The sequence below is a fragment of the Ascaphus truei genome, chromosome 10, assembly GCF_040206685.1.
Source record: "Ascaphus truei isolate aAscTru1 chromosome 10, aAscTru1.hap1, whole genome shotgun sequence".
Classification (NCBI taxonomy): Eukaryota; Metazoa; Chordata; class Amphibia; order Anura; family Ascaphidae; genus Ascaphus; species Ascaphus truei.
In genome coordinates, this window is record NC_134492.1 from 44442145 (window position 1) to 44469575 (window position 27431).

The 27431-nt window shown below is 38.0% G+C and overlaps 1 protein-coding gene and 1 long non-coding RNA gene across 2 annotated transcripts; one reads left to right on the forward strand and one right to left on the reverse strand.

Annotated features, from left to right (window-relative positions):
- Positions 1-64: 64 nt before the first annotated feature.
- Positions 65-27143, reverse strand: RGS13 (regulator of G protein signaling 13). Its single transcript, XM_075615518.1, has 5 exons — positions 26864-27143; positions 23446-23514; positions 15677-15738; positions 4496-4662; positions 65-1806 (listed from the first exon to the last, which is right to left on the reverse strand). The coding sequence occupies exons 2-5, from the start codon at positions 23508-23510 to the stop codon at positions 1615-1617; spliced, it is 486 nt and encodes a 161-aa protein (XP_075471633.1). The 5' UTR covers positions 23511-23514; positions 26864-27143; the 3' UTR covers positions 65-1614.
- On the forward strand, positions 9097-15681 carry LOC142503392 (uncharacterized). Its single transcript, XR_012804005.1, has 3 exons — positions 9097-9837; positions 11778-11959; positions 14783-15681. It is a non-coding gene; the product is annotated as an uncharacterized LOC142503392 (long non-coding RNA).
- Positions 27144-27431: the final 288 nt, after the last annotated feature.

Sequence of the window (27431 nt, forward strand, 5' to 3'; positions counted from 1 at the left end):
ATAAGAATGACCAAAGCTGTCTAAATCCATAAACATATGCCTTTTAATCAGGACGGAGGTGAAACGTAAACTTCTTTATTTCTACATGGCTGGAAAAAATATGGGACACATTCACTAATAAACGCATGGCAGATATTTTATTTTTATTTTGCAGCTGCGTATTTTTGACAGTAGATATTTAAAAAAAAAAAAAGAAAAAAAGCCAAATCATTTCCAGTATGATTTTGAAACGATGAAACTGAAATTGCTATAAAAAAAAATTGCAAGAGGGTTATCTTATAAAGATTCCTGGCTGCAAAACCTGAGCAAATCCAGTGCAAAAAAAGCAACGAAATTATTAAAGAAAAGGAATCCCATTAAGCACAGTCAGATTTTCATAATTCGATAACATTTCAACCAAGTTTTTCCCCCATTAGACGTTATAAATAACATCCAAGTGTCATTGGTGATCAACAAGCAACATAGAACCACCACTATTCTAATAAGTAATTATTAAGTCCTTGCACATGTGGGAAATGTAGACGAATGTAGTGATGATCAGCAGCTGCAATTAGTCCAACAATATTGGAGCATGTTCAATGTGAATTCATGGATATAAAATGCTGCTTATCAGAGGCACTAATAAGCTTCTATCATTTGTATTCCCTTTTCTGATAGAGAAGCTAGCAACTCATTGAAAATAAATATGTTGATGCTCTCTATGATGGTAGATAGGTTAACAAGGCAAATAAAGATTAAACATCAGCAGAGTTTTCCTAGAATTAAGTCGGTGACAAAGGCCTTGAGAAAATCTTCTATTAAATGGTGTTACTTTATCACGAGGTTTTATTGAAACAATAAGAGTAAAGCAGGGCAGACTAAAATCTACCTTAACAAAGAAAATATGGATAAGAACAGAGCCTTATTTGGATGATGAGATTTTGGCCGGAGCTTTGTTGATTTTTCTGTTAACATTTATTTAATTAGTTATTGCTAAAATACAATATGATTAGACAGGCCCTGTGAGAAAGGGAAGCATTAGTGTAATCAAGTAATGTACAGTAAATTAATCAAGTGGAACTGTCCACTGGAAATGTGCTGAAGGACAAGATAGCTTAATGGCAACTTACTGTAGCATATATAGGGCACGATATACCAAGAAAAGAGTGCTGCATTTATGAAAACCTCCTATTGATTTCTATGGTATTTTTCCCTTGATATCTACGCATGGTGCAATGTTTTGCCCCAGAATTGCAGATCATTTACCTTGATACATAAGCCCCATAGACTGTATACTGTACATATTCCTTTATTATACAAGCCTATAATAGTAATAAGTACTGGACTCCAATATGTCCATTCCCTGTTTCAAATTCTGTTTTGAACATGGCTTCTATGTGCTGTGAATTTGTGACATTTACAAAATAAAATCAGCCCAGCTTCAATCAACTCTTATCTTGAGTTTTTTCCCCTCTTTAATTATTACTACATTTTTTCTTAATTTAGCCATTATCTAATTTCCTAAGACTTAATACAAAATATGTTCTTTCTTTGCACATTTTAAAAATGAACTTAAACTTTTTCCACTGTGAAAAAATCTATTTTGTTTAGTTTTTAATCACTGTTATTTTAATTTTAGAGGTTGTTGATTACATTTTCATCCTGTAAATTGAGTAGTTTCTGATAGAATGATGATCCTAAAAATCTAGGATATGAATCCCTCTCCATGTGCCTAAAGACTATTATCTGGGCTTCATCAAAACTCTTCGGAGTTGGCCGTTGAATTTCTTTTTTCAATGCTTCTCTTATATGACCGTCTATGTTGATCTATAACACAACAAAAGCAAATATTTAATATACTGGGTGCTCATATATACAGTATGATACAGATATAGAATGCTTCCTTTTCCCCAGGTGCGCGGTATGTGTGGTATGGTGTGGCATGGTCCAGTATGGTGAACTATGGTGTGGCATTCTGCGGTATGGTGTGGCATGGTGTGGTATGGTGTGGCATGCCTCAGTATGGTGTGGCATGCGGTGGTATGGTATGGGATGGTGTGCTATGGTGAGGCATGGTGAAGCATGGTGATGTATGGCGAGGCATGGTGTGGCATGATGTGGCATGATGTGGGATGGTGCAGTATGATGTGGCATGCTGAGGCATGGTGTGGTATGGTGCGTTATGGTGCAGCATGATGCACTATGGTGTGGCATGGAGTGGTTTGGCATGGTGTGGTATGGTGATGCATGATTAGGCATGGTGTGGCATGCTCTGTGGTATGGTGTGGCATGGTGCTGTATGGTGTGGTATGGTGAGGCATGGTTTGGTATGGTGTGGCATGGTTAGGCATGGTGCGGTATGGTGTGGTATGGTGATGTATGGTGCAGCATGGTCTGTGGTATGGTGAGGCATGGTGCGGCATGGTGTGGCATTGTGTGGCATGAAGCGGCATTGTGTGGCATGAAGGTGCATTGTGTGGCATGAAGCGTCATTTAGGAGTACTTGTAGACAGCAAGCTTAGCAATAGTGCCCAATGTCATGCAGTAGCTGCAAAGGCAAACAAGATCTTATTTTGCATCAAACGGGCAATGGATGGAAGGGAAGTAAACATAATTATGCCCCTTTACAAAGCATTAGAAAGACCACACCTTGAATATGGAGTACAATTTTGGGCACCAATCCTAAGAAAAGACATTATGGAACTAGAGAGAGTGCAGAGAAGAGCCACCAAATTAATAAAGGGGATGGACATTCTAACTTATGAGGAGAGGCTAGCTAAATTAGATTTATTTACATTAGAAAAGAGGCGTTTAAGAGGGGATATGATAACTATATACAAATATATTCAGGGACAATACAAGGAGCTTTCAAAAGAACTATTCATCCCACGGGCAGTACAAAGGACTCGGGGCCATCCCTTAAGGTTGGGGGAAAGGAAATTTCACCAGCAACAAAGTAAAGGGTTCTTTACAGTAAGGGCAGTTAAAATGTGGAATTCATTACCCATGGAGACTGTGATGGCAGATACAATAGATTTGTTCAAAAAAAGGTTGGTCATCTTTTTAGATGGGAAAGGTATACAGGGATATACCAAATAAGTATACATGGGAAGGATGTTGATCCAGGGATTAATCCGATTGCCAATTCTTGGAGTCAGGAAGGAATTAATTTTTCCCCTTAATGGGGTTTTTTGTTTGCCTTCCTCTGGGTCAATAAATAAGTATAGATATAGGATAAAGTATCTGTTGTCTAAATTTAGCATAGGTTGAACTTGATGGACCTATGTCTTTTTTCAACCTCCTCTACTATGTAACTATGTAACTATGTATGTATGTCATTGTGTAGCATGAAGTGGCATGGTGTGGCATGAAGCGTTAGTGTGTGGCATGAAGCAGCATTGTGTGGCATGAAGTGGCATGGTGTGGCATAAAGCGTCATTGTGTGGCATGAAGCGTCATTGTGTGGCATGAAGAGCCATGGTGTGGCATGCTGCGGTATGTGATATTCTGCACTAAAACTGATCTCGAATCCTATAGAAACGTTTTGATATTCTGCTTTATGATACAATATGTTCTTTCATCTGGGGGGGGGGGGGGGATAGTGACATGCTTCATTCATACATCAATTTTTTTCCTATAAAATGCTACAATGTTTGAATCTTGATACATACAATATATTAGGTTCAGTTTCCTTCCCTGCAGAATTTACAGAATAATTTGGTACATTAGGCACAGGATGATACAGTACTGTAACTATTCAAGGTTAAGAAAAGCTGACAGGTTTACCTGTTTAACTAGAATACTATATTCCAAGTATTCAAATGTAAGCAGTCCATATACATTTGAAAATTGGATCAGAATATGTAAGTGTCTCAATCCTGCTAAAAACATGACTATCTTATGTGAAAAATTAATATCAAAAGACATGTTGGACAATCTCATTAGGAAAATATGAACTGGGGTATATACCACAATGACAAGATAGGCCATATTTAATAAGCAGTGCTAATCCCTAAAATACCGTATAGAGACATAAGGCACCTTAGGGCTTATCAAAGGGATTGAGCTGTAAAATGTCTTATGGATAAACACCACTTAGTTAATATTCCCCTTATAAGAGAGCATTGGATGATGTTTCGCTGGGTTGTTTTTTTGGCGTTCCTCTAGATCAGAATACTGTAGATACAAATATACGATAAGTATCTGTCGTCTGCATGTAACATAGATGATGGACATATGTCTTTGTTCAACCTCATCTACTGTGTAACTACGTAAAATGGTCCAAAAATATGCCATAATATTACCAATACACCCCTATGCAACGTGTGTTATTTTGCATTATATTGCTTTAAACTCATGAATGCAGCACACACTTGAGAGCATCTTGTCAAATTGCTCAAGTGTGCATTTAAATGCATCTTATAAATGAAGAGAGAACATTCTAAATTTAGTTTATCATCATTGAGACTTTAATACATCATCTAATTGCTTATATTGCAGTGATTGTCAGACTCACCTCTCTTGGAGAATTTGGCTTAATGTACGTCTTAAATAGCTTCTTCGCCTTCAACATTCTTTTCCACCTGGAAGTAATATTTCTGTAATTCTCACAAGCGAACCAGAATTCAATATTCTCATCACTGTATTCTGTCTTCAGGTAGGTTTTGTATACATCAGGTCCACCTACAATTTACCAGAAAACTATAGGTAACTATTCTTACAATAAATGGTGTAGATTATAAGAGGTTGAATGTACTGTAATCTGATAAAACAAAACACAGCACTAATACAGAACTTCAGATAGAAAGCAGTTACATTTACTTACATAAAGCTGACGTACATTACACAGACTAATTTTGTCTGAACTAAGGATAGCTGCTGTAAATTTCAGTTTTCACAAATGACAATTTTACATGAAATTGCCGTTAAAAGGGTAATTTTAGCATTAGATAAGTTGTAGCTTGTGAAAGCTTTTAAGAGAATAACAGAGAACTACATAAAATATATTATACTGTACAGAGCTTAGAAAATCTAATTGAATCTATGAAGAAACCTAGTATTCGTCCTCTGAAAGGGAATCCAATATGGTTGCTAGAACTGTGAACTACAGTATTCTATATTGCCCAAAGCAGTCGTTCGGGCTGTTTTCATCCGAAAATCCACATTGAAGTAAAATAGTGCAAATCACTGCTTTCAACTACAGAGTACAGTATATAATAATTAATAATTGTTTGTTTTTGTATAGCACTGCTAGTTTTACATAGCACTTTACAGAGACATTTTGCAGATATAGTCCCTGCCCCGTGGAGCTTACAATCTATGTTTTTTTGGTGCCTGAGGCACAGGGAGATAAAGTGACTTGCCCAAGGTCACAAGGAGCCGACCCTGGGCATTGAACCAGGTTCCTCCTGCTCAGTGTCTGTCAGTGTCTTTACTCACTGAGCAGCTCCTTCTCCTAAGTATAGCAATGCCACCTATCCTCTATTACATGCTACAGGCCATTAGTCGAAAACTTGTATCAATGATGGTTCTCTTAGATTATATCTGACTCATGTATGTGGGCAGTGCCAGTGTATTACATACTTTTGATCGCACAATACGGACTTGGTCAAAAAGATTGCATCATTGCTTTTAAGGGATTTGTTTTACTAAATAAATCTGGTGACATTTTTTGCTCCGGTGTTGCAGTTGAAGTCTATAATAAAAGCTTGTAATATTTGTAGAGGTTGAAGGAAGGGATACTATTTAATTGAAAAGGTTACTTAATTTTAACGACGTCTCTTTCATAAAGAGACCCCAGGAGTTTTGTGTCAACATAATTATTATATTAACTAAAAAATCCCTTTCTTAGGGAAATTAAATATGACCTACAGTATGTTGTGTTTAGTGCAATGCAATTCCTGCACTTACTAAACTTTTATTTAAATGCCATTTTTCATGCTTTTTTTCCCCACCAAACGGGCAATCCTATAATAAAATATTATGCTAATTAGAACCGAACTGAAAGATGAAATTGGCATAACCAGATACAGACATTCCTAATATGCAAGAAGTGTCATAGAACGAACATTGAATATACAAAACAGCTGTAGAGAAAATATTAATCTGTGAATTTAAAAGGATATTAAAGTAGCAGCCAATCCAAGAAATCTTGTAGCAGAAGGTAAGTTTGTAGGGGGGCACTGCAAAATCAGGATCTCAGCCACAAAATAAGGATAAAAACAGCTTTATTTGGACATGTTGCTGGACATCACAGAGACTCCTATTTCTCTGACGCATTTCGTTCCTTGTAGGAACTTTATCAAAGAGTAAGTGGAGTCTCAACAAACAGATCTTAAATAGGCAGGTCTCCCTCTGCTATTGGCTGATAGTATATTAACACAGATGATTTTACTTAATCAATTACTGATTAGAATATTGAAGCCTCATGCGTGCCTGTTTTCAAGATGTATTTTACATACACAAAAGGACAAGTGATAACACTCAACCATATACAAAAAAATTATATTAAAAAAATATATTAAAAACAACTTGATGTGAAGTGCAGCAACCTAAATATAAAAGTATATACTATAATCAATAGCACAAGATGATTTACCATCATGGAGAAAAAGAGTTGGAGAAAATCTTTTAGACTAAAGGTCATAAAGGTAGCATATAGATACCATGGTAGAAAGCATAAATATACATGTTACAACGAAGGATATATTACATAGATAATGCCTAAGTATATAAGGCCTTGTAGACTAAAAATCCTAGAAGTAACACATACATGCAAAACTACATGGGGTAAATATAGGCTGCTTGACACCGCTCTTTGGCTTATATATAAATATTTTATTGGTAATGAAACTTTTAGCAAGTATGTGACGATAGGCCCTACCTACAATATATTTAGCATATTAGCACTTTGGCACACAAAAGGTTAATGTGAGCAGCAAAGTTACCTGTAGCTAAAGTTCGGAAAGGCAATAAATTCTCCCAAAAGGAATGGACAGTCATATGGTCTGTGTGGAGGGAGCTTATCTGCATTTCTTTATCACACACTTAATGGAATTCTTCATATAGTGGTGGTAGTGTACCAGAATGGGTGGAGGACATTCTGCACATAGCCATTCTATCAGGTGACCTTTTGAGGACAAGCCACAGAGTTCACATTGCTCTGAGGGAAAACTGACAGTTCTGGTTTTCCAGTTGATTTGATTTACATGGACCACTAGCCAAGGAATACCCAGAATAAATGGAAACTGAGGTGAGTGAATGAGGTTGAACTAAATCTCTTATTGGTGGCCGGGTTTCACTATGAGTGTTAGATTATCAGTTTAATGCATAACAGGACCAGACCTACTGAAGAACCGTTGACTACTTCCATCTTCACGTGTGTGTTTGCGCCGGGAAAAATCAAAGTTAGCTTTGGAAAATTGGAGGTCCATTAAATTTCCCCCTTCATCTGAGTGTAAGTAATACGTAAGTAATAACCTAATCAGAAGTAATACATTTCTTGTTACACATTGCTGTTCGAGATATGTTACGCATGGAAACGTTCTGGTTATAACCCGTAAAAGAGTGCTATCGTATCAGTGGTAGAGATGTAGCAAGAACCTTCCTTAACATTAATAGTCATAAGGACGTGGGAAGGCCTTTTGGGTACATTGCTATCCTCTTGAGTGGTGAAGAATACGGGTTGTGACAGAGACTGTATAATGCACAGCGTTTCCACAATACACACATAAGTCTTCAGAGTGACGTCAGCTTCTTTCCTCAGAGCTGAATGGCCCTCGAACAGTATTTACCTACTTTGGTTCAGCTTCTGGAGCTGGGAAAACTGCCATTCTTAAAACTCAAGAAGTTGAGGGAGTAGTAGAACTTCTTAAACCAGGGATGACTCAGGGGAAACCTTTTCTCATCATTTCTAGTCTTCTCTCCGAAATCCTTAGGGCTATATGGATACAGAGGCGAACAAAGTCTTGCAATTCTGTTGAAGCAACAATTTGAGCAAGTGCATCCTTTATCTGATCAGACAGGCCCCAGAAAAATGAAATCTCTGGGGGGAGAGGGGGGGGGGGAGGTGGGGTGTTGCTAATGGTTAAGGCTATAATGATACACTAGACAAGAAACAGAAATGGGGGAAAGGGGGACTTTATTGAAGCACCCTAGCCAATACTGAGAACTTACTATTTAGACTAAGGGCATTTTCCCTCGTTCATTTTATTATACTTTATCCTTGGTGCAAAATAATCTGCTACGTACACATCTACCAGGGGCCCTTTATTCCACTGCTATAGGTGTGTATTGGCTACTTGATTTCCTAATATATATTTAATATAAGGTAATATATACCTTATATACCTAATATAAGGTGATGTTACTCTCAATGAAACGTTCACTTGTATAAAGCACCAATGGGAGTGAGCAAATACTATATATATATATATATATATATATATATATATATATATATATATATATATATATATATATATATATATATATATATATAGTATTTGCTCACTCCCATTGGTGCTTTATACAAGTGAACATTTCATTGAGAGTAACATCACCTTACATGATTGATTCAGTGTCTCATTCTAGCTATAGTGTACACAGCATTTTCTACCTACCATATAGTTGTGGTCTCCTTTATTTACCAACGAAGAGTTCATGCTACTGTATACTAGCTACTGACTCTCTAGTTTTTCCACTTCACTGCATCCTGTGTATGCAGCAACTTGGGAATGCACTAAGTATCTACATACTCATGTGATTGCAATCTACACTCATGCTTATCATTAGGTAGCTGACCTGATCTATAGAGACTAGTGCTCAGAGCTTCAGCTAATCTCTGACTACCATTACCAATCCAGTGTTATCCTCACTTTGTGGTTCCATCAACACCCCCCCCCCCCCCCACCCCAACCATCCTCTATAATCCCCATTTCCTAAAGGGGCTTATCAGGGATATGTGCAATATATCAATATTTTCTATCCCTTTCATGTTGTGATCCAGAGTCTGCACTGTTTCACTCCTATTTGGATACTATATGTGTCCTTGTATGCCTTTTTAATGCCCTATATTTTAATATTCAAGTTATAATAAAGATTATTAAGACTATCACCAATCATTCAGAAGTTACAGTGCTATAATTGGGTTTCTGTTTCCTTTCTAGTGTACAACCAGGTTGTGTCAACTACCCATCTACAGAATTCTGCGGCATACTCAGCAGCTGTACAGAAGTTCATCAGAATTGCCTACCCTGGCAGAAGTTGATCAGAATTGCACCTTCCATAGTGCAGCGATTAGAGTTATCAAACACAAGACTCATAGCATCCAGGAAGTCTTGCAGATTCCTCAACAAAGGACTATTTTGCTCCAGACAAGGGGATAACCAAGAGAGGGACTCATCTTTTAATAAGAAGATAATCAGTCCTATTTAGCAGTGTCAGAAGTATAGACAGGTGTATCTGAAAATGGAGTCTGCATTGATTTAAAAACCCTCTGAACTGGTTCCGCTCCCCACTAAACTTCTCTGGGAAAGGCAGATTTCATGCTGACTAGGCGAGCGCGACTGGCTGGGGAACACGTAGATTCTTACGCTGAGTTTCAGTGTTAACAAGCTTAATATACCCGTCCGACTTGTCCTTAAAGAGTAGCGACTTGAGTCTGTAGAACTATAACCACTTGTGTAATGGAAGCCACTTGCTGAGCCAGAGTGGATCCTGTTTCAGCGGGCTCCATAATATGGTCTGTTTATTCTGTCATGGCAGGTAGTGATGGAAAGAAGACAGGCAGGTCTGGGCTGGTGGCAAGCAAATACCAATGGTCAGGAACCTTCCGATGTCAGGAAAGGTGGCAAGCAGGTAGTGATGGACAGGGAAAAGTCAAAGGTTAGAGTTTGGAAAGAGACAAGCATAGGGAGGTCTTAAAGGGTCTGGTTGACAACAACCGCAAAGGCAAGAAGAAACATTGGGCTTGTCTATAGGGAGAACCACAATAAACTAACAGAACGTAACAGGGAAGGGAGGGTTATAACAGAAAAAGGAAGAAGACAGTGCACAACTCTCATAGTATAATCCGAAAAAAATAGAGATAGACAGCACTCAAAAAAGCAATTAATCGGAGAATATGTAGGGTGCACAAGGGAACAGGGAGGACCCTTAGTCCTCCAAACAATATCAGGAGAAAAATGGGGGAGGTTCCCGGCACTCAGTGACATGTGGAAAGAAAATTATAATTTTATGTATGGTTAGAACAAAAAAAGCACAAAGTTCAGAACTTGAAAAATGCTATACAGGTACACAAGGGCAGCACAAAGTACTACAGGAGCTCTCAGTGAATGTTGAGGGGGAAACATGCAGAGAGAGGTAGAGGGAAACAAGGAACAACCACAAGGGGAGTTGGGGGGGGGGGGGGTGTTGAGAGAAGGTAAAACAGGGAAAATAGGGGGGCAACATTTCGGGGTAATGACCCCTTCCTGAGGCCTGTTCCAAAAGGTTAAATAGACCTATGGTACTTCCTTATGTACACACATAAATCCCAATGCTAAATAAAGTGCAAACAAGCTCCTACTAGGAGAGCTACAAGGCCAAAAAATGCAGTAATAAGTCCATAGCAATGTAGCACAAATCTCACAGACAGCCAAGAGGGAGATAATGTAAAGTATAGTGTTCTCGGATAAGCCGTGGTCTTCCTCTCTGCACCTCCTGCTGCTGGCATCACCAAGGGCTGCTGACATAGTATAGTATGGTTGGTATAATGTGATGTGATGAGGTAAGTAATACACGTACAAAAAGTTAAATCCTTAAAGCATGGCATGTTTAGGGTACATGTTACCACTACAGCAGACAACCAGCTCCCACTTCATGGACGACTGCCAAAGTTTTCTCCCGGACCAGGTGAATGCAGGCGTCCTCGTGTCTAGGCATCCTCGTATCAAGCGGTGCGCTACCGGATGACGTCAGGGGGTTTGGCGGCTGTTTGCTTCCTGCTCCGTTGAAGTCCGGTGTACATGTATTCTCGCTAATAATTTACAACTCCCACACTGTCTTCTAAGGGGCTAAGTACCCTCAATGCACGCCGAAGAGCTCCTTAAGCCTCTGGTGGTGACCGATGATGTCACTGGATAATGTCACGCTTTACATGAACAAACTCTGGTTTGTTTAAATCCCCCGATCACGTGGGCCATAACGTGGGAGACTTTAAACATGGCCACCGGGATACCGACACCCCATAACGGGACCTGTAACTCGGGAAGCAGGGGGTCCCCAGACCTGGAATCAATGCGGTTCATCTCCGGAGACCCCCTGCTATAATACTGTAATATTAAAATAAAATAAAAGCCCTGCGATCGCCTGTTAGAGGCACAGGTAGCGTGACCGATTCAGTCTATTCCAGTAGGATTCACACAGCACAAATCCCATTCAAATGCAAGGACCCCCGCTGTATTAATTCGATGGTCTATTACAGCATGTTGTAGATCATTTTAAGTGTGGTGGCCAAATGTTTTGATGTAATCTGCACACGTTTGTTAGCCCGAGCCTGTGTTGGATACCTAGAGGACCTAGAGGAACGCTGTGGTGAAGAAACGTGGATGATGTACGACTAACTGCGCAATTTTTTTTACTTCCCATTACCTAGCCTGGTCTCCTTACATGTCGGGGAGAGGGGGGGGGGTGTACAAAATACAACTGGCAGATATTTATTTTACAGTATATGTTAGGTTTTTATTGCACATGTACTGTATATTTGAGAATATATTTCTGATACCTATCTTGAATGACTGCACTCTTTATTTTTACAGAATATATTTGACCTTGACGGAGCAACCACCTGATGATTGTGGGATTATGGGCAACGGTGAAATTTCAAGGAGAAAAAGGAAAGAAAATAACAGAACATGGAACTTTTACAGACAAATCAAAGGAACGCACTGGAACATTCGGAATGTAAAGAGAGAAATGAATACATCAAATGACACTGCAGGTGAGTGAGAAGCAACGTGAATATTTCATTATACGGAAAACAATTCATTATTATGCAAATGATCTAATTGCAGACATCCAAATAAGATGGCAGCTGGGAAGAGAGGAATGTTTTAAATGGGTAAAGGCTGCACTGCCAGTGTTACCATGCTATTGAAATTTAACTTGCAAGAAAACTGGAATGGCTTTTCGTTACAATTTTCCCTGCAAGAACTGTTTACTGAAACCAAGAAATAGTTACATAGTTACATAGTATATGAGGATGAAAAAAGACATGTGTCCATCATGTTCAATGTATCCAAAAATTTGACAACAGATACAGTACTTATCCTATATTTGTATTTACAGTATTTTGACCCAGAGGAAGGCAAACAAAAACCCCAGTGACACATTAGCAAATGATGTCTCATAAGGGGGAAACAAATTATTCATTCCTGACTCCAAATAATGGAAATCAAATCTCTCCCTGGATCAACATCCTTCCCATGTTTACTTACCTGGTATATCCCTTTATATCTTGCCTTTCTAAAAGTTAGATAAACTGAGTAAGGTGCCCCCGCTTCAGCTCAATATTGTGGAGTGGAGGTGCTAATTTGGTAGATAAATAGTAATATACTAAACAAGATGCAGAAACCCAAAATGCAGCACGCTGCCACCCCTCTGGATGATTGGTGATGGTATAAAAAATGATCTTTATTAGAACGTGGATATTAAAATAAAGGGCATTAAAATAACATATAATGACGCACAGGAGATCCCGAGGGGAGTAACACAGTGGGAACTCAGGATCAATAAATGAAAGGGATAGGATATAGAAGTATATGATACCACTATCCCTGATAAACCCCTTATAGGATGGGAGTGTATACAGGAGATGGGGGGCGGGGGGATTGAAAACAATAACCACAAGGTGAAGATAGCCAAGGAAAGGTATGGGTGGTCAGAGTGGATACTAGTCCTCTGAGCACTTGTCCTGTTGGCAGAGATCCAGGTAAGCTACCTAATACTGTAAATCAGGAACTCCAGATATAATAAAAGGAGACTGCAACTAAGTCACTCAATATGATACAATAGGCACAGCTGCTGGTAAGGAACACTGGATCCAATTAACACGAAGCCCGTAGCTCCAGTAAAAAGGTTGCTTCACTCGTAGTGGTAGGGATTATGCACCAGTTGGAATGAATGCACTATAATAGTTGTACGTATAGGAAATGAGTAGTCCTCTGAACGCTAGTTCTGTTGGCAGAGAACCAGGTAAGCTACCTAATTGATCAACACTGAGGTAAATGAATTGAAATGGGTGAACAGAAGGAACTTGATGGATTTCTGGGATTTATCAATGATAATGACTATAATTTAATATTTACATCTAAGGCTACGCTTACAGTGCTGGCAACGGCGACGTCAGGCTACGGTCGCTGGAAAAATCAAATTGAGATGACTTCCAGCGATCGCGTCCAAGCCGTCATGTCGCGCTTACTATAAGAGCACGCAACGTCATGTCGCTGTTGCCGTCGCTGGCACTATAAGTGCAGTCTAAAACACATGAAACGCACATAGACTTTCAGCATTTCTATTTACAAGCATTGCCAGATGGACAAATAACTACCCGAACACACTTTAATGAAGTAGATGTGAATAGTTTACTGATGGTAAGTAGTAATCATAACAAGTCTTCCATTGATAATATCCCTCTAGGGCAGTTTAAGATGCAGATTCAAAATTCATGCTCAGGAGAAGAAATATAAAAATAGATTTAGAGCAACACATTAACCTCAAAAGCCATCATAACCAAGATCCCTCCCTTCTCCGCTATAAGGGTTTAGAAGTGATTAAGCACATTTATTGTGCGAAATGCGTAGTGGAATACATTGCATATACCATTTGGTTGCCAGTTTCCATTTGTGTACTTTTATTGCACATAGCCACCATATTCCCATTGCTCGGGATAGTTAGTGACAGAGAGACATGGAGACCTACTCCATACAAGTACCGCAGTGACGCGCGAACCCGGAAGTAGGGGAACTGTGAGGTGGTGTCGGCTGATCGCAGTGAAACCAACACAAACACAACATCCCCCTATCCCTCCTGATATACTGATGTGGTGACACAGAGCCTGGTTGCATTTTATACTGGACTATGTTTTACTAATATGTAAGTAACCACTTGCTTTATTATTGTATTTTTGAATACATATCTTCTGACCTTGGTGCGCTCCTTTGCTTTCTTTCTTGGGGTTTAGAAAGAGTTCTGATAGATAGAAGAGGAGGTGGCCATGTAAAAACTCTCTCTAAGAGTGAGTGTTTGGGGATTTTAAAACTGAGAACACTGATACCGTTTGACGTTTGAATTTCATGGATTATGATTTCTTTGGGTGCAATTCTTCGCGTATCCTTTGTAGAAATGAATTAATTGTAATGTGTACAGTACTGTGGTACTGTACTACTGTGCTACTGTGTCAATTTGCAGGTGTTTAAAAACCAGAACACTAAAATGACATTTTCTGCACTCGATAAAAACACGAGTCAACACGCGTGTTAAGGCGGTAGAGTTGGAAGAAATCACGTGCCATAACATGGGAATTCCGAGGTATACAATGTGTGAAATGTTCCAATAACGGCCGCTGCATCTGTATATATATATATATATATAAAAAAATATCTTTTGGTTCTACTTTTATATATTTCTATTAAAGGGATATATTTCAGTATGACTAATGGCTCCAGTTTGTGACCTCAAATATGTAATTTTTATTATAGAAGCATTTAGTTCATATATAACTATGTATTCAGGTTTTTTTGTAATGTCATTATATATTTGATAGGTTGACATAAGGGAGGATTTTGGATATGCATACACCTGCCACTCTCTATGGGGGACATGGCCCATAATTCCCTGACGAAGCGTATTCACCCCAGTGAAATGCATTGGGAAAGCAAGCATTCAATGTCAGCACTCGCACCTTATCTCTAAGCTGGCGATTCTGTCTACCTACTGTACATAACGTGTCTCCAATCCTGATGGAGAGGTGGAAATGTCTGCGAGTTTTGAATAATTCCTTAGAGTCTTTGACTTCAGTGTTCTTCGATCCAGAAGCATTGATCCTCCACAGCGCGACCAAGACAGAACTATCTCTGAGATGCGACTTTAAGCTTTTCCAGCTGTGGCTCTGGAGACAGTAAATCTTGCTACGTCTATACTGTACATTTGTGAGTGCATGATAAGCTTTGTTTAAGCTCCCATTTTTTTATCAACATACAGTGCACTACTGTACACTATATACTTTTATTTTTCTCTTGCCATTTTTTTTATTTATCTCTATGCTTCATTCACCTTTTTTTCTGAAGTGTTACTTGGAGACCCTATGAATCTCCTTTTGGACTATAGGCTGCCCATAAGTGAATCTTTGTAAGGTTTTTTCAATTTGTATCTGTTTTCTGCATGTTCTTTTTCTATATTATATGTTTTGATGTGGGTAATACAGTATATTACCAATATTGTATTCACTTCTTTCACAATTTTCCACATTTTCTAGTTTCTATTTTTGCATTGATTTTTCCCCACTAACTATTAGACGTGTAAGTTTTCAGAAATGCTTCTTTTCTGCTTCCTGAAAACCATAATACATGCCATGTAAAGTTGAATGAATAAGTCCTATCACCTTCTAGCAATGTAATAATACGTTATTTAAAACAAGGAAAATAAATGTTGTACTCACTTTTAGTGGACATCAGTTTTTGAAAAGACTCTGACCATTTCGACACTTCTTCTGAGGAGATACTTAAAAACATATAACAAAAAAAAAAAGATATTACTAATACGTGTATAATGGTTTCTACCAAATGTCTCAGTCTCTTTCTTCCTGCATACAGTATATGACAAAGTATGTCACTTTGTAAATAGAGGAATGTACTGTCTCAATGACTCACTGCTTCCCAGGCAGGTTAAGGGCCATGTTCACTAAGCATTGTTATTCCATAAGACACCTTCTAACACCGGAAGACACCTTAGTGCCCCCTCAGTCTTTAATGTAATTCAACCATTTCTGATTACCCATTTAAGTCCTAGAGAGACAGGACACTGAAAGGGTTTATTTATCTGGTACTAAAGGGGTTTACTGTGAAATATGAAATATTATTTCATTTCACACTGGCAAATAATTACCAATGATATTAGAATTATTTACTTGGCTTTTTGGAAGTTAAAAAGCTTTTCAAGTGTTATTTACTCCTAATATTAGGAATTTAATTAGAGTGAGAAAAATATTAATTATATGGTACTTTACACACCCACAGGGGTCAATATTATGTTATTTTGCAACGATGAGTAAAAACTGAAGTTTTCCCTTTTAATACTATATATGTCCTACCATTAAATATTACTTTATAACAATAAGAACCATAAGTGTATGAAACAAACTATGTAACAAATAACTACATTTGTGGAAATCTCTATCTCTACTTTTTGGTATATTTATGAAAATACAGGATTTTGTGAATACAAATGATCACACAATGTTGTTTTTTGTTTGAACTCTTTCTCTTAACGTTTTAATCTTCTGATAGTTAGAGTCAGTTACAAAAAAGTTTCCATTGCTGATGTCTGCAGTCACACGGTCTGCAATTTGGCCTTTTGGATGAATAATCTTCTTTCCACTTCTGATCAATTTCATGATAACTAACATGCTATCAAGAAAAGTGTAATTTTTTACTTCTCCCACCAGATGTCAATTACATTGAATGTACTACTCCAAGACAAAGACAAAATTGAAAGTTACAGGGGCAAAGAGGACTAAAGAGAACGTATGGTTGTGCTATGTTTTATAGCTTCAATATAAGGTAGGATTAAAAAAAATTAGGTATGAATATATTTTTTTAATAATATATCAAACATTTATGGAACTTAGGTACTTATTCATAGTACGGAAACTACTACGTAGTAGTAGGGAAACTTATTATAGTAGGGAAACTACTTGAAGGTTTAATACGGGATAATATTCAAGAATTCCTAATGGAAAACAAAATTATTAGTAATAGTCAGCATGGATTTATGAAGGATAAATCATGCCAAACTAACCTTATTTGTTTCTTTGAGGAGGTAAGTAGGAATTTAGACCAGGGTAATGCAGTTGATGTGGTCTACTTAGATTTTGCAAAGGCTTTTGATACGGTTTCACACAAGAGGTTGGAGTACAAAATAAATAAAATTGGACTCAGTAATAATATATGCACCTGGATTGAAAACTGGTTAAAGGACAGACAACAGAGGGTTGTTATAAATGGAACTTTTTCAGGTTGGGCTAAAGTCGTGAGTGGAGTACCTCAGCAATCGGTACTGGGACCCCTGCTTTTTAACTTATTTATTAATGATCTTGAGGTTGGCATCAAGAGCAAAGTCTCCATCTTTGCTGATGATACTAAATTGTGTAAGGTAATAGAATCAGAGCAGGATGTAATTTCTCTTCAGAAGGACCTGGAGAGACTGGAAACGTGGGCAGGTAAATGGCAAATGAGGTTTAATACAGATAAATGTAAGGTTATGCATTTGGGATGCAAGAATAAAAAAGGCGACTTACAAATTAAATGGAGATATACTGGGGGAATCCTTGATGGAGAAGGATTTATGAGTGCTTGTAGACTGCATGCTTAGCAATAGTGCCCAATGTCATGCAGTAGCTGGAAAGGCAAACAAGATCTTATCTTGCATCAAACGGGCAATAGATGGAAGGGAAGTAAACATAATTATGCCCCTTTATAAAGCACTAGTAAGACCACACCTTGAATATGGAGTACAATTTTGGGCACCAATCCTAAGAAAAGACATTATGGAACTAGAGAGAGTGCAGAGAAGAGTCACCAAATTAATAAAGAGGATGGACAATCTAACTTATGAGGAGAGGCTAGCTAAATTAGATTTATTTACATTAGAAAAGAGGCGTCTAAGAGGGGATATGATAACTATATACAAATATATTCGGGGACAATAAAAGGAGCTTTCAAAAGAACTATTCATCCCACGGGCAGTACTAAGGACTCAGGGCCATCCCTTAAGGTTGGAGGAATGGAAATTTCACTAGCAACAAAGGAAAGGGTTATTTACAGTAAGGGCAGTTACAATGTGGAATTCATTACCCATGGAGACTGTGATGGCAGATACAATAGATTTGTTCAAAAAAAGGTTGGACATCTTTTTAGATGGGAAAGGAATACAGGGATATACCAAATAAGTATATATGGGAAGGATGTTGATCCAGGGATTAATCGAATTGCCAATTCTTGGAGTCAGGAAGGAATTAATTTTTCCCCTTAATGGTTTTTTTTGTTTGCCTTCCTCTGGATCAATAAGTAAGTATAGATATGTCCTGGGACCTCTTCTCTTTTCTCTGTACACACTCTCTCTAGGTGTCCTAATAACATCTTTTGGGTTTAATTATCACCTCTATGCCGACGACACACAAATATACTTTTCAACACCTGACCTTACACCTGCTGTACAAACCAAAGTTTCTGAATGTCTCTGCTATATCATCCTGGATGGCCCTCCGACGCCTTAAACTCAACATGGCTAAAACAGAGCTCCTCATACTTCCTCCCAAACCTGGCCCTACTACCTCCTTCCACATTACTGTTGGAACTACAATCATTCACCCAGTAGCCCAAGCACGCTGCCTAGGGGTCACATTCGACTCCTCTCTCACATTCGCCCCTCACATTCAAAACATTTCTAAAACTTGTGGCTTTTTCCTCCGCAATATAACTAAGATACGCCCTTTCCTCTATTGTTCGACTGCTAAAACTCTGACTCAGGCCCTCATTCTCTCCCGTCTTGATTACTGTAACCTCCTGCTGTCCGGCCTTCCTGCCTCTCACCTGTCTCCCCTACAATCTATCCTAAATGCTGCTGCCAGAATCACTCTACTCTTTCCTAGATCTGTCTCAGCATCTCCCCTCATGAAATCCCTCTCCTGGCTTCCGATCAAATCCCGCATCTCACACTCCATTCTTCTCCTCACTTTTAAAGCTTTACATTCTTCTGCCCCTCCTTACATCTCATCCCTAATTTCTCGGTATGCACCATCCAGACTCTTGCGTTCTTCTCAAGGATGTCTTCTTTCTACCCCGTTTGTATCTAAAGCCCTCTCCCGCCTTAAACCTTTTTCACTGACTGCCCCACACCTCTGGAATGCCCTTCCCCTCAGTACCCGACTAGCACCCTCTCTATCCACCTTTAAGACCCACCTTAAGACACACTTGCTTAAAGAAGCATATGAATAGCACTGTGGATATTCTAAACACGATACATAATGCTTGGCCCCCTGCAGACGCACTTACCAGAACTCCCTCCTACTGTCTCTGTACGTTCTCCTTACCTACCAATTAGACTGTAAGCTCCTCGGGGCAGGGACTCCTCTTCCGAAATGTTACTTTTATGTCTAAAGCACTTATTCCCATGATCTGTTATTTATATTATCTGTTATTTATTTGATTACCACATGTATTACTACTGTGAAGCGCTATGTACACTAATGGCGTTATATAAATAAAGACATACAATACAATACAATATAGGATAAAGTATCTGTTGTCTAAATTTAGCATAGGTTGAACTTGATGGACCTATGTCTTTTTTCAACCTCATCTACTATGTAACTATGTAACTATGTAATTCAATATTTTCTAAAGCTGCAAAGGATATTAGTTCCATTCATTTGAATGGAGCTATAAACTTCTTCAGGAGAGGAAAGCAGCAGAATCTAAAGGTAAATTGTCATTGCTACTTTCTCTCTGTTTGAAGGAATTATCCCAACATTTGCAAAATAGATCAAATCATATTAAGATGTTATAAAATGCAAACAAGTAAGATCTCCTCTTTGAGGGTAATTTCATCTTTTCAGCTACATTGATCAGCTGTTTATTTATTTTTACTGCTGTGTGTGAATGCCACTAATGTTGAAGCCTTGGGGCAAACTTAGACCTGACAAGTGATGACAATTTCTCCCAATAAATTTCTTCAGTGATGCTCATCTTTACAATTCTCTTTGGAAGTTTACATGACTGGGAGATTCCTTAATTGCCCACTCCCTTTGTGACCATATCACCCCTAATACACCTTCCTCTTTTACTCCTATAGAACACTAAAACATGACATTGCCACAGCAATCTATTTACAATCTTATACCCACTCTAAGTAAAGAGGACCATGCCAGAATCACATACATGCAGTTCCTGATTAGAGGCAATCCTTATTACATATCCATATTCCATGAGAGGAGACTACAAATACCTGTAATTTACCATTAAGTATCAGCGGTGCCTCTACCTCTATGAGAGGACAGCACCAAACTCTGCCACCAAGATTGGCCGGTACCACCATCTTTCCCACCATGAGAGGAAACCGCTATGCCCTGCTGTTCACCGTTGGCTTGTACAGTAGCACCCAATTCTATTTATTAGAGGACACCATCACACCCTGTCACCTACCATAGGCAGCAGCCATGCCTTTCCCAATACATCAAGTGTAAGCGGGCGAGAGCCTCCTTTCTCCCCCCACTGATCCTGCCTGCATTTCCCTGCAAGGTCCTTTTACTGCTGTGACAAAATATTTAAACAAGATCGCCAAACATTCAGCGTTTACCAAAAAAAAAATCAAATTAATCACGAATTACATTAAATTACAGTACTATCTAAAGCATGCTTGCAATAGTCACCACATTCCATAAAAAACATTACCCCTTTCTACTTAATCTTTGCTCTATTATTTGTAAATGTTATCACCTGCTCAAATCCAAGAACACTAATTTCCTTCTTGTGCCCACCCCTCTCCCTGTCTTTCTCCTGACGTACCCTCACACTTGCTGCTTCCCAACACTACTTCTTATCTATAATGTATATTTGCCCTCAAATATACTTTTTTACCAGACTTCTGGTCATTCACAACCATTTCACTCTAACACCAATGGCTCCAGTGTTTTCATTTGTACATCTGTCACCTCTGTGGACCATGCAAATGCAAACTTATTTTCAATAATATTGTTTTTCTTATATAGAATGGCAATTTACGGATGTTCTTAACTTATAGAACTGAATTATGTCTGAATTGCAGGGAGTTAAAACTATATAACCTGGGTCAAAGTATTTGATACTTGGATTCAACCAGAGTTTACCAATTTTAAAAGCAGTAATGATAATTTAACTCGATACAGAAATAAATACAATTAATACAAATGGAGAATAGTATGATCATTATTACTATTATCATGTTGTTATTATCATCCCTACATTTATTTCTTCAAAGATGCATTATAAGCATTTACTTCTATATATTTTATATAGCTATCAATTCTATATCATTATATACTGTGCTGTTTATTTCCAATGAAACTATCTCTATGACTTCTCCTCTGCTTTAACTCAGTTATTCTCTTACTATTCAGAACAATGATAGTAATATGTAGTTGTTTATGATAAATAGAAGCAAATCACCCTGTAGGTACATACTGTACTGATGTTGTTCCACAGAAATGCAAATGTTGTGTTTTTATCTCCCTATGAATTGCAGTAGTAAAGAAAAAGACGAGCAAGGGAAAGCAGATGGAATATGTAACAATGAAAAGACTGTACTGAAGGGAAGCTTCCTAATTCTAGGATATGAAGCAAGGCTTGCCTCAGACATTTCAAACCAGAACAACAATGGGTGTCCTAGATAGAGAACTACAGGCTCTATTTACTAAGCACTGCTCTGGTATGCCATGACACATTCCAGCACTGGAAGACACCCTACGACCCATTTGGGCCATAAGGTATTTTTTGGTGCCAAAAGTTGTCTTGTGGAATAGAATCAACTGGCGCAGGAAGGCTACTTACAGCCCATTCAAGTGAATGGGCTGTAAGTTGTCTTCCAGTGTGTCAAGATGTCATATAGCAGAAGACGGCTTAGTAATTATGGCTGTATATTTGTCCACTTTGACAAAAGTTTACTTGAAGGGGGCAGAGATCAAGGCTTCATTTCTATATACTAGGAGAGAATGTTTACCTTTCTCATTAGTATTCCAGAGTCACAATAGACCCTGGAATTTCAGAGAATTCCAGGAAATATATGTACAGTATGAAGTAGTAATGTTTCTGTCCTTGGTGACAATACAGTATTTCATATACTGAGAAGTACAGTATACAGTAGCTACGGTACAATCAAAGGTAATGTGGCAACCGTTTCCTAAATGCATGGACACATTTGTGCCACCATCAAGAGTTAGTTACTGGGAAATCTGGACACACATACTGTAGGCTTTTAGTTACTGTATACAGTACTGTCCATGGACCTTCACCAGAGCTAATATATCTGGACATCTATTACAGAATAGGTAAAGTACCTATATTCATTTAAAAGCCATGTATAGCATTTCATTTGTTCATTTGCATGGAAAGCTGCTAATTCAGTCTCTTGTACTCCTTAATTCTTCACTGTAGTTCTTCATGCTTATATTAACGGATTACCTTTTCATTGTAATTCCCAAGGTAATAAAAAGGTTCTCGTACATAAATCATTGACAATATTGATCTAGATTCAGAAAAAATCTTCTCCAGGAAATTGCTTTTATTTGTGTAGTTCACATTCAGAATTTACTTTTCATATCCCTAAGCATGACATGAACTTTTGATAGTTATAAACAATTCAGTAATGTTTAATAATTCAGTCGCGGAGATATTTGCATTGCCTTCTCCACAATGCGTTTTCTACCATAATAAAAAAATAATAACGCTTACTTGAAAAAGTACTGTAAGAGTGCAATTATTGAAGGGCGCTATAGCAATGTTATTTAATACAATTTTATAATATTTATTTTAAACTAAATGGACTCATTAGAAGAAGTAATTTATTCTTATCTAATGTCAGTATGTCCCTTAATGTTTTTCTTTCTGAAGGGTTATAAAACCTCTTCAATAAAATAACTAGAATCAATGTTACATTTAAAAGTCAATATTGACAAAATGTAGCACTGACTTTCAAGTCAATTATAGGCTGATAGAATTTTAGATCATAGTCTACACATGAAAACAGGTAATGTTGTGATGCAGTGACAAATTAACTGATTTAGGGAATGATTCTCTATTTGCCAGGTGGCTGTTCGGGACTCTTTCAGCCGGAATTCCCGACAGATTTCAATGGGGAATTTTTGACTAAAAATGGAGAAACAGCTGCCCGTACGTTGTAGAAAAATCCCCTTTAACCCAGATTCACTAAATGGTGCTAAGCTTTACTATACGGCACATTAGCTCTCGTTCAAATTAATGGGAGCTACAGTGTTACATTTATATTAGTACAAAGAATAAAAAGTTATGGGAGGTATAAAAAAGTGACAACAACTACAAAGTAACACGAAATGACCTGAACTTTTACATTTATGGATATAATAGTGCATTACCGAAACAGGATTTTCAATTCATGTTTTTGACTCTTGGCGCTGAAATTATTTTATTGAAAACTTACTGATAATCATTCTCTTTTGATCTTGAACGGGACAGCTTGCACACACCACAAACCATTTCACTCATTCTCCTAAAAAGAGATAACAGATAACATGTTAATGCAAAATGACGTGAATGTATTTGATGGAAGCTATTCACGATGAAGGTTTGGGTGGTTATTCATTACATTGCACCAGTCCTGATCTGCACTATCGCTGTTTAACGAATAAGCCCCTGTCTGTTTCACACATGCCCTAACTATTTCCCTTAGTTGTATCTTTGTTTAAGCCTTCTTAATTAAATTGAGATTGGATACTATTACTAAAAGGTGACACAAGCTGCATGCTTATTTGCTTATCCATGTCATGCGTCAGAATACTGTATGGTAGCTACTGGGAGATCTGCGACATCTGTACATACTGTTTATGCATTACTATATATCAGTGGTTTCCAATTTCTAGTATGAGTGCAACTGGTGGTGCATGGATGTCCCCCTGAATGGTACAGCACACGTCTGTGGAAAGCTCTATGTAACAGAGAGGAAAACAGAGGCAAAGGTACAAAAAAGTGCAATAATTATGCTGAAGCTACTGTAGTGTCATATACAGGTGGAACTTTTGGTTCGGGCCCTCTCTATTTGCGGGTCACGTACGGCATCCTCTGCTGCGCTGCAGAGTCCCAGCAACCAGACTTAATGGGTCATTGAATTAACACAGCGGGGGCCCCTGCGTTTTAATGGGACTCACACTGTGTGAATCCTACCGGGCTGCTCCTGTCTGTAAGAGACGCGTAGTAAGACTGAGACTGAATCAGTCGCTCTCTCTGCGCGCCTCTAATAGGTGATTTCGGGGCTTTTATTTTATTTTAAAAACACCATATTGTAGCAGGCGGTCTCCCATGCTGAATCGCATTCATTTCAGCTGCGGGGATCCCCTGCTACAATACTGTGTTAATAAAATAAAAGCCCTGCGATCGCCTGTTAGATGTGTGCAGGGAGAGTGACTGATTCTGTATCACTCTTAGTGCGCGTCTCTTAGTGACAGGTGCAGCCCGGTAGGATTCTCACAGTGTGAGTCCCGTTAAAACGCAGGGACCCCCGCAGTGCTAATCTGATGGGCCATTACAGCCTGCTATGGACTGTGCTGCGGAGTGTCTCCGAATTTTGAAAAGTACTGTAGAATTTCCCTCGGACGCTGGGCCATAAGGAAAGACTCCACCTGTACTGTATGGAAGTAACGTTAGCAACCACTGCATGTTATGTTATTAATAGACTGTAATTCAGGTAACCTGTGCGAGGCATGTAATAGCACTGTTTAGTGTTTACTGGGTTTTATCTTTACTACACCCAGCAAATCATCAATCTTTTATTAGGTCTTGTAACAAAAAAGGGAAATTTAGTGTTTGATAGCAACAATGAAAGAGTATTTTATGTATTATTTACTCCCCCCCCCATAACACTGGTGATCACACCATTATGTACCGAAGCATTAACTTAGACCTACAGTATTTTTAAAACATAACATACTGTAGATAAGTATGCAATGATGCAAAGAGAAACCATACATTCTATATTTAAAGTTTGATAACAATATTCTGCCTTTACCTTTTACCTTTAAATCTAAGAGTGAGTGCACACTTTAAATACCTATATTATGTCAAATTTGATACTCTTTCAATGACTGTCTCAATAAAAAATGCTCACGTAAAAATAAAATATGTATGCCGGAAATTACTACATTTCCAGAGCAAAAGGAAAAAAAAAAATCTCAGGACATAATTGTAACTGCCTGAAACAGATTTACATCAGTAAAGAGTTTCTAAAAGCTTTTTTCTCATATGAAATATCTGGAACTTAAAAAAAATACCCAAGTTAAAAACTACCGTATAAAGAAAGAGTTCCTGGTCCTGATGAAGGTGTGCTCTGTCACTAAAATGGTTACTTGCTGGCACGTAAAATAAAGCGCTAAATACAAGACTGCTTGTATCACTGTCCGCTGTGAGAACCCACCAAGCTTTAAAATGTAGGTCCGGGTTCCAAATGTACAATAACCAGAAAGGTGTGCATACCTTCCTGTTTAATACAGTACTGTATGTGCACACAACCAGCCCTGATAGAATAATTATGCTAGTGTTTTAACATGTACGACAACCATTCACTTCAGTTACATTACTCATGCTAAGAAATTTCACTGTTTAATAAATTACACAGGTTTGTGACATGTAAGGACCACTTGGCCATCCTTGTCTGCCTATTTTCCATACAACGTTTGATGTTGTGCTGTAGATCCTACAATATTTTGAATCTCTTTTTCTTAACATTTATTACTGTTTGATGTACAACCCATTGATTTACTTAAGAGTTCACCACACTCTCTTTGTGGTTTTAATCTTTATGCACCTATTTCAGCAGTGGTTTTTCTGGAGCATGATTGGCCTATCTACAGTAAATAAACAATGCAATGATCCAAGGGATTGAATATTTAATTGTGTATTTACCTCTTCGCTTCCACGGTAGCATGGCCAACAATGCATTTCAATTGTGGCTTTGCAAAGCATTGCTAGTCACTCTAGTCTAGTGGAAAAGTAGATGAAGGGGCACTTGCAAAGCTCAAGAAATAGTTACTGTACATCATACTATTGCTTTCCTTTGTTCATCATGATCATACACTTGATTGGGAAATCAATCACCCATCAGGTTTCCATTGTTAATAAATATTGATGTAAGCCAATGTTTCTGGAGAGTGTTTAAAATAGATATTATTGTGATTTCTATAGAAGTCTTTATACTTCAGCTGCTAACCTTGAAGCTGCTGTACCATTTATTCCTTCATTAGCTATGGGAGAGTTGCTAGCTCTTAACATAAGGCAGTATGATTACCTATGATACAGATTGGTATGGTGCTAATACAAGTTAGATGTTAGGGCTTTCTGTGAAAATGATAAAAGACATTATAAAAAATCAAACAAACACTAAACATAGTGGAGTAGATAGTCTTACGTGAGAATTGCCACTTTATATAGTGATCAGTGGTTTATAAAAGTGATATTGTGTCGGATTTAAAAAAATCTACATTTATAATATATTGGGCAAAAGCTCTCTGCATTGTATTCCATTGACATTTTTACAATATTTAAGCTCTAAAAATAGGTTGGTTTTAGAGTCTTTATAAAAAATAAAAACCTGAAACCAGGAGTTTAGAAAAAGAAAGGTTGTGGTACTCTGGATTAGTAAATAAGAAAGGTAGTGGTACTCTACTCCATCACACTTCAACCATGATGGGGTAAAAAAAAATAATGTACGGATAACACAGCCCATCCTAATTTTTCTTAATCAAACTGAGAAGTGCATATGCGCCAATTTGACTTTGTCTTTGTTCTTCTCTGTCTGATTATATATGAGATTCCTCACGATAGGTAATTCTAAGTTCAACTCTACTTACGCAACTCACTAGATGTTCAGTCTGTTCCTTTCACAGGTACCTCTCTTGGGGATGAGTTTTTTTCCATAGCAGATTTTCTTAAGAAATGATCCTTGTTTAAATTAGACTTTTCCAACCTCCTACAGTGTTTCTCCAAGTACAAATTTACATTATTGTCAAGACAGGATAAAATGACGACAACAAGTACAGTAGTTCCTTGGCGGCAGATGAATTTCGAATGAAGCTCTCTTTCTTCTGCAATAAGCATTTGTCATACAAAACTCAGAGATGTCCCTCGTTTCCTGAAAATTATGACTACAGTATATATGTAGATAATAATTGGGTTATACGAGTTCCCATATTCTAATCAGTTGAAATATGAGTGAAACAGTCTTATCTTTGCAATGAGATAGACACTAACAGCTTTTGAGTCATACTGTACTAGGTTTTGCATCATTCTTAACCTCAGCTGTGCTGGAGAGATCACATAGCAATGCATGACTTCACACTGCAGTGCAGAATAGTGCATTACTGCAGATGTCTAATGGTTAACAGTACTGAACATTGTGGATATCTGGTTACTCAAAAA

Excerpts from the sequence above, each read along its gene's own strand:
- RGS13 (XM_075615518.1), bottom strand. The coding sequence starts at position 23,510 with ATGAGTGAAATGGTTTGTGGTGTGTGCAAGCTGTCCCGTTCAAGATCA. Across the intron at positions 15,739-23,445 it reads TCAAAAGAGAATGATTATCA|TATCTCCTCAGAAGAAGTGT; the intron begins GTAAGTTTTCAA and ends TATGTTTTTAAG. Across the intron at positions 4,663-15,676 it reads AAAACTGATGTCCACTAAAA|GTGGACCTGATGTATACAAA; the intron begins GTGAGTACAACA and ends GGTAAATTGTAG.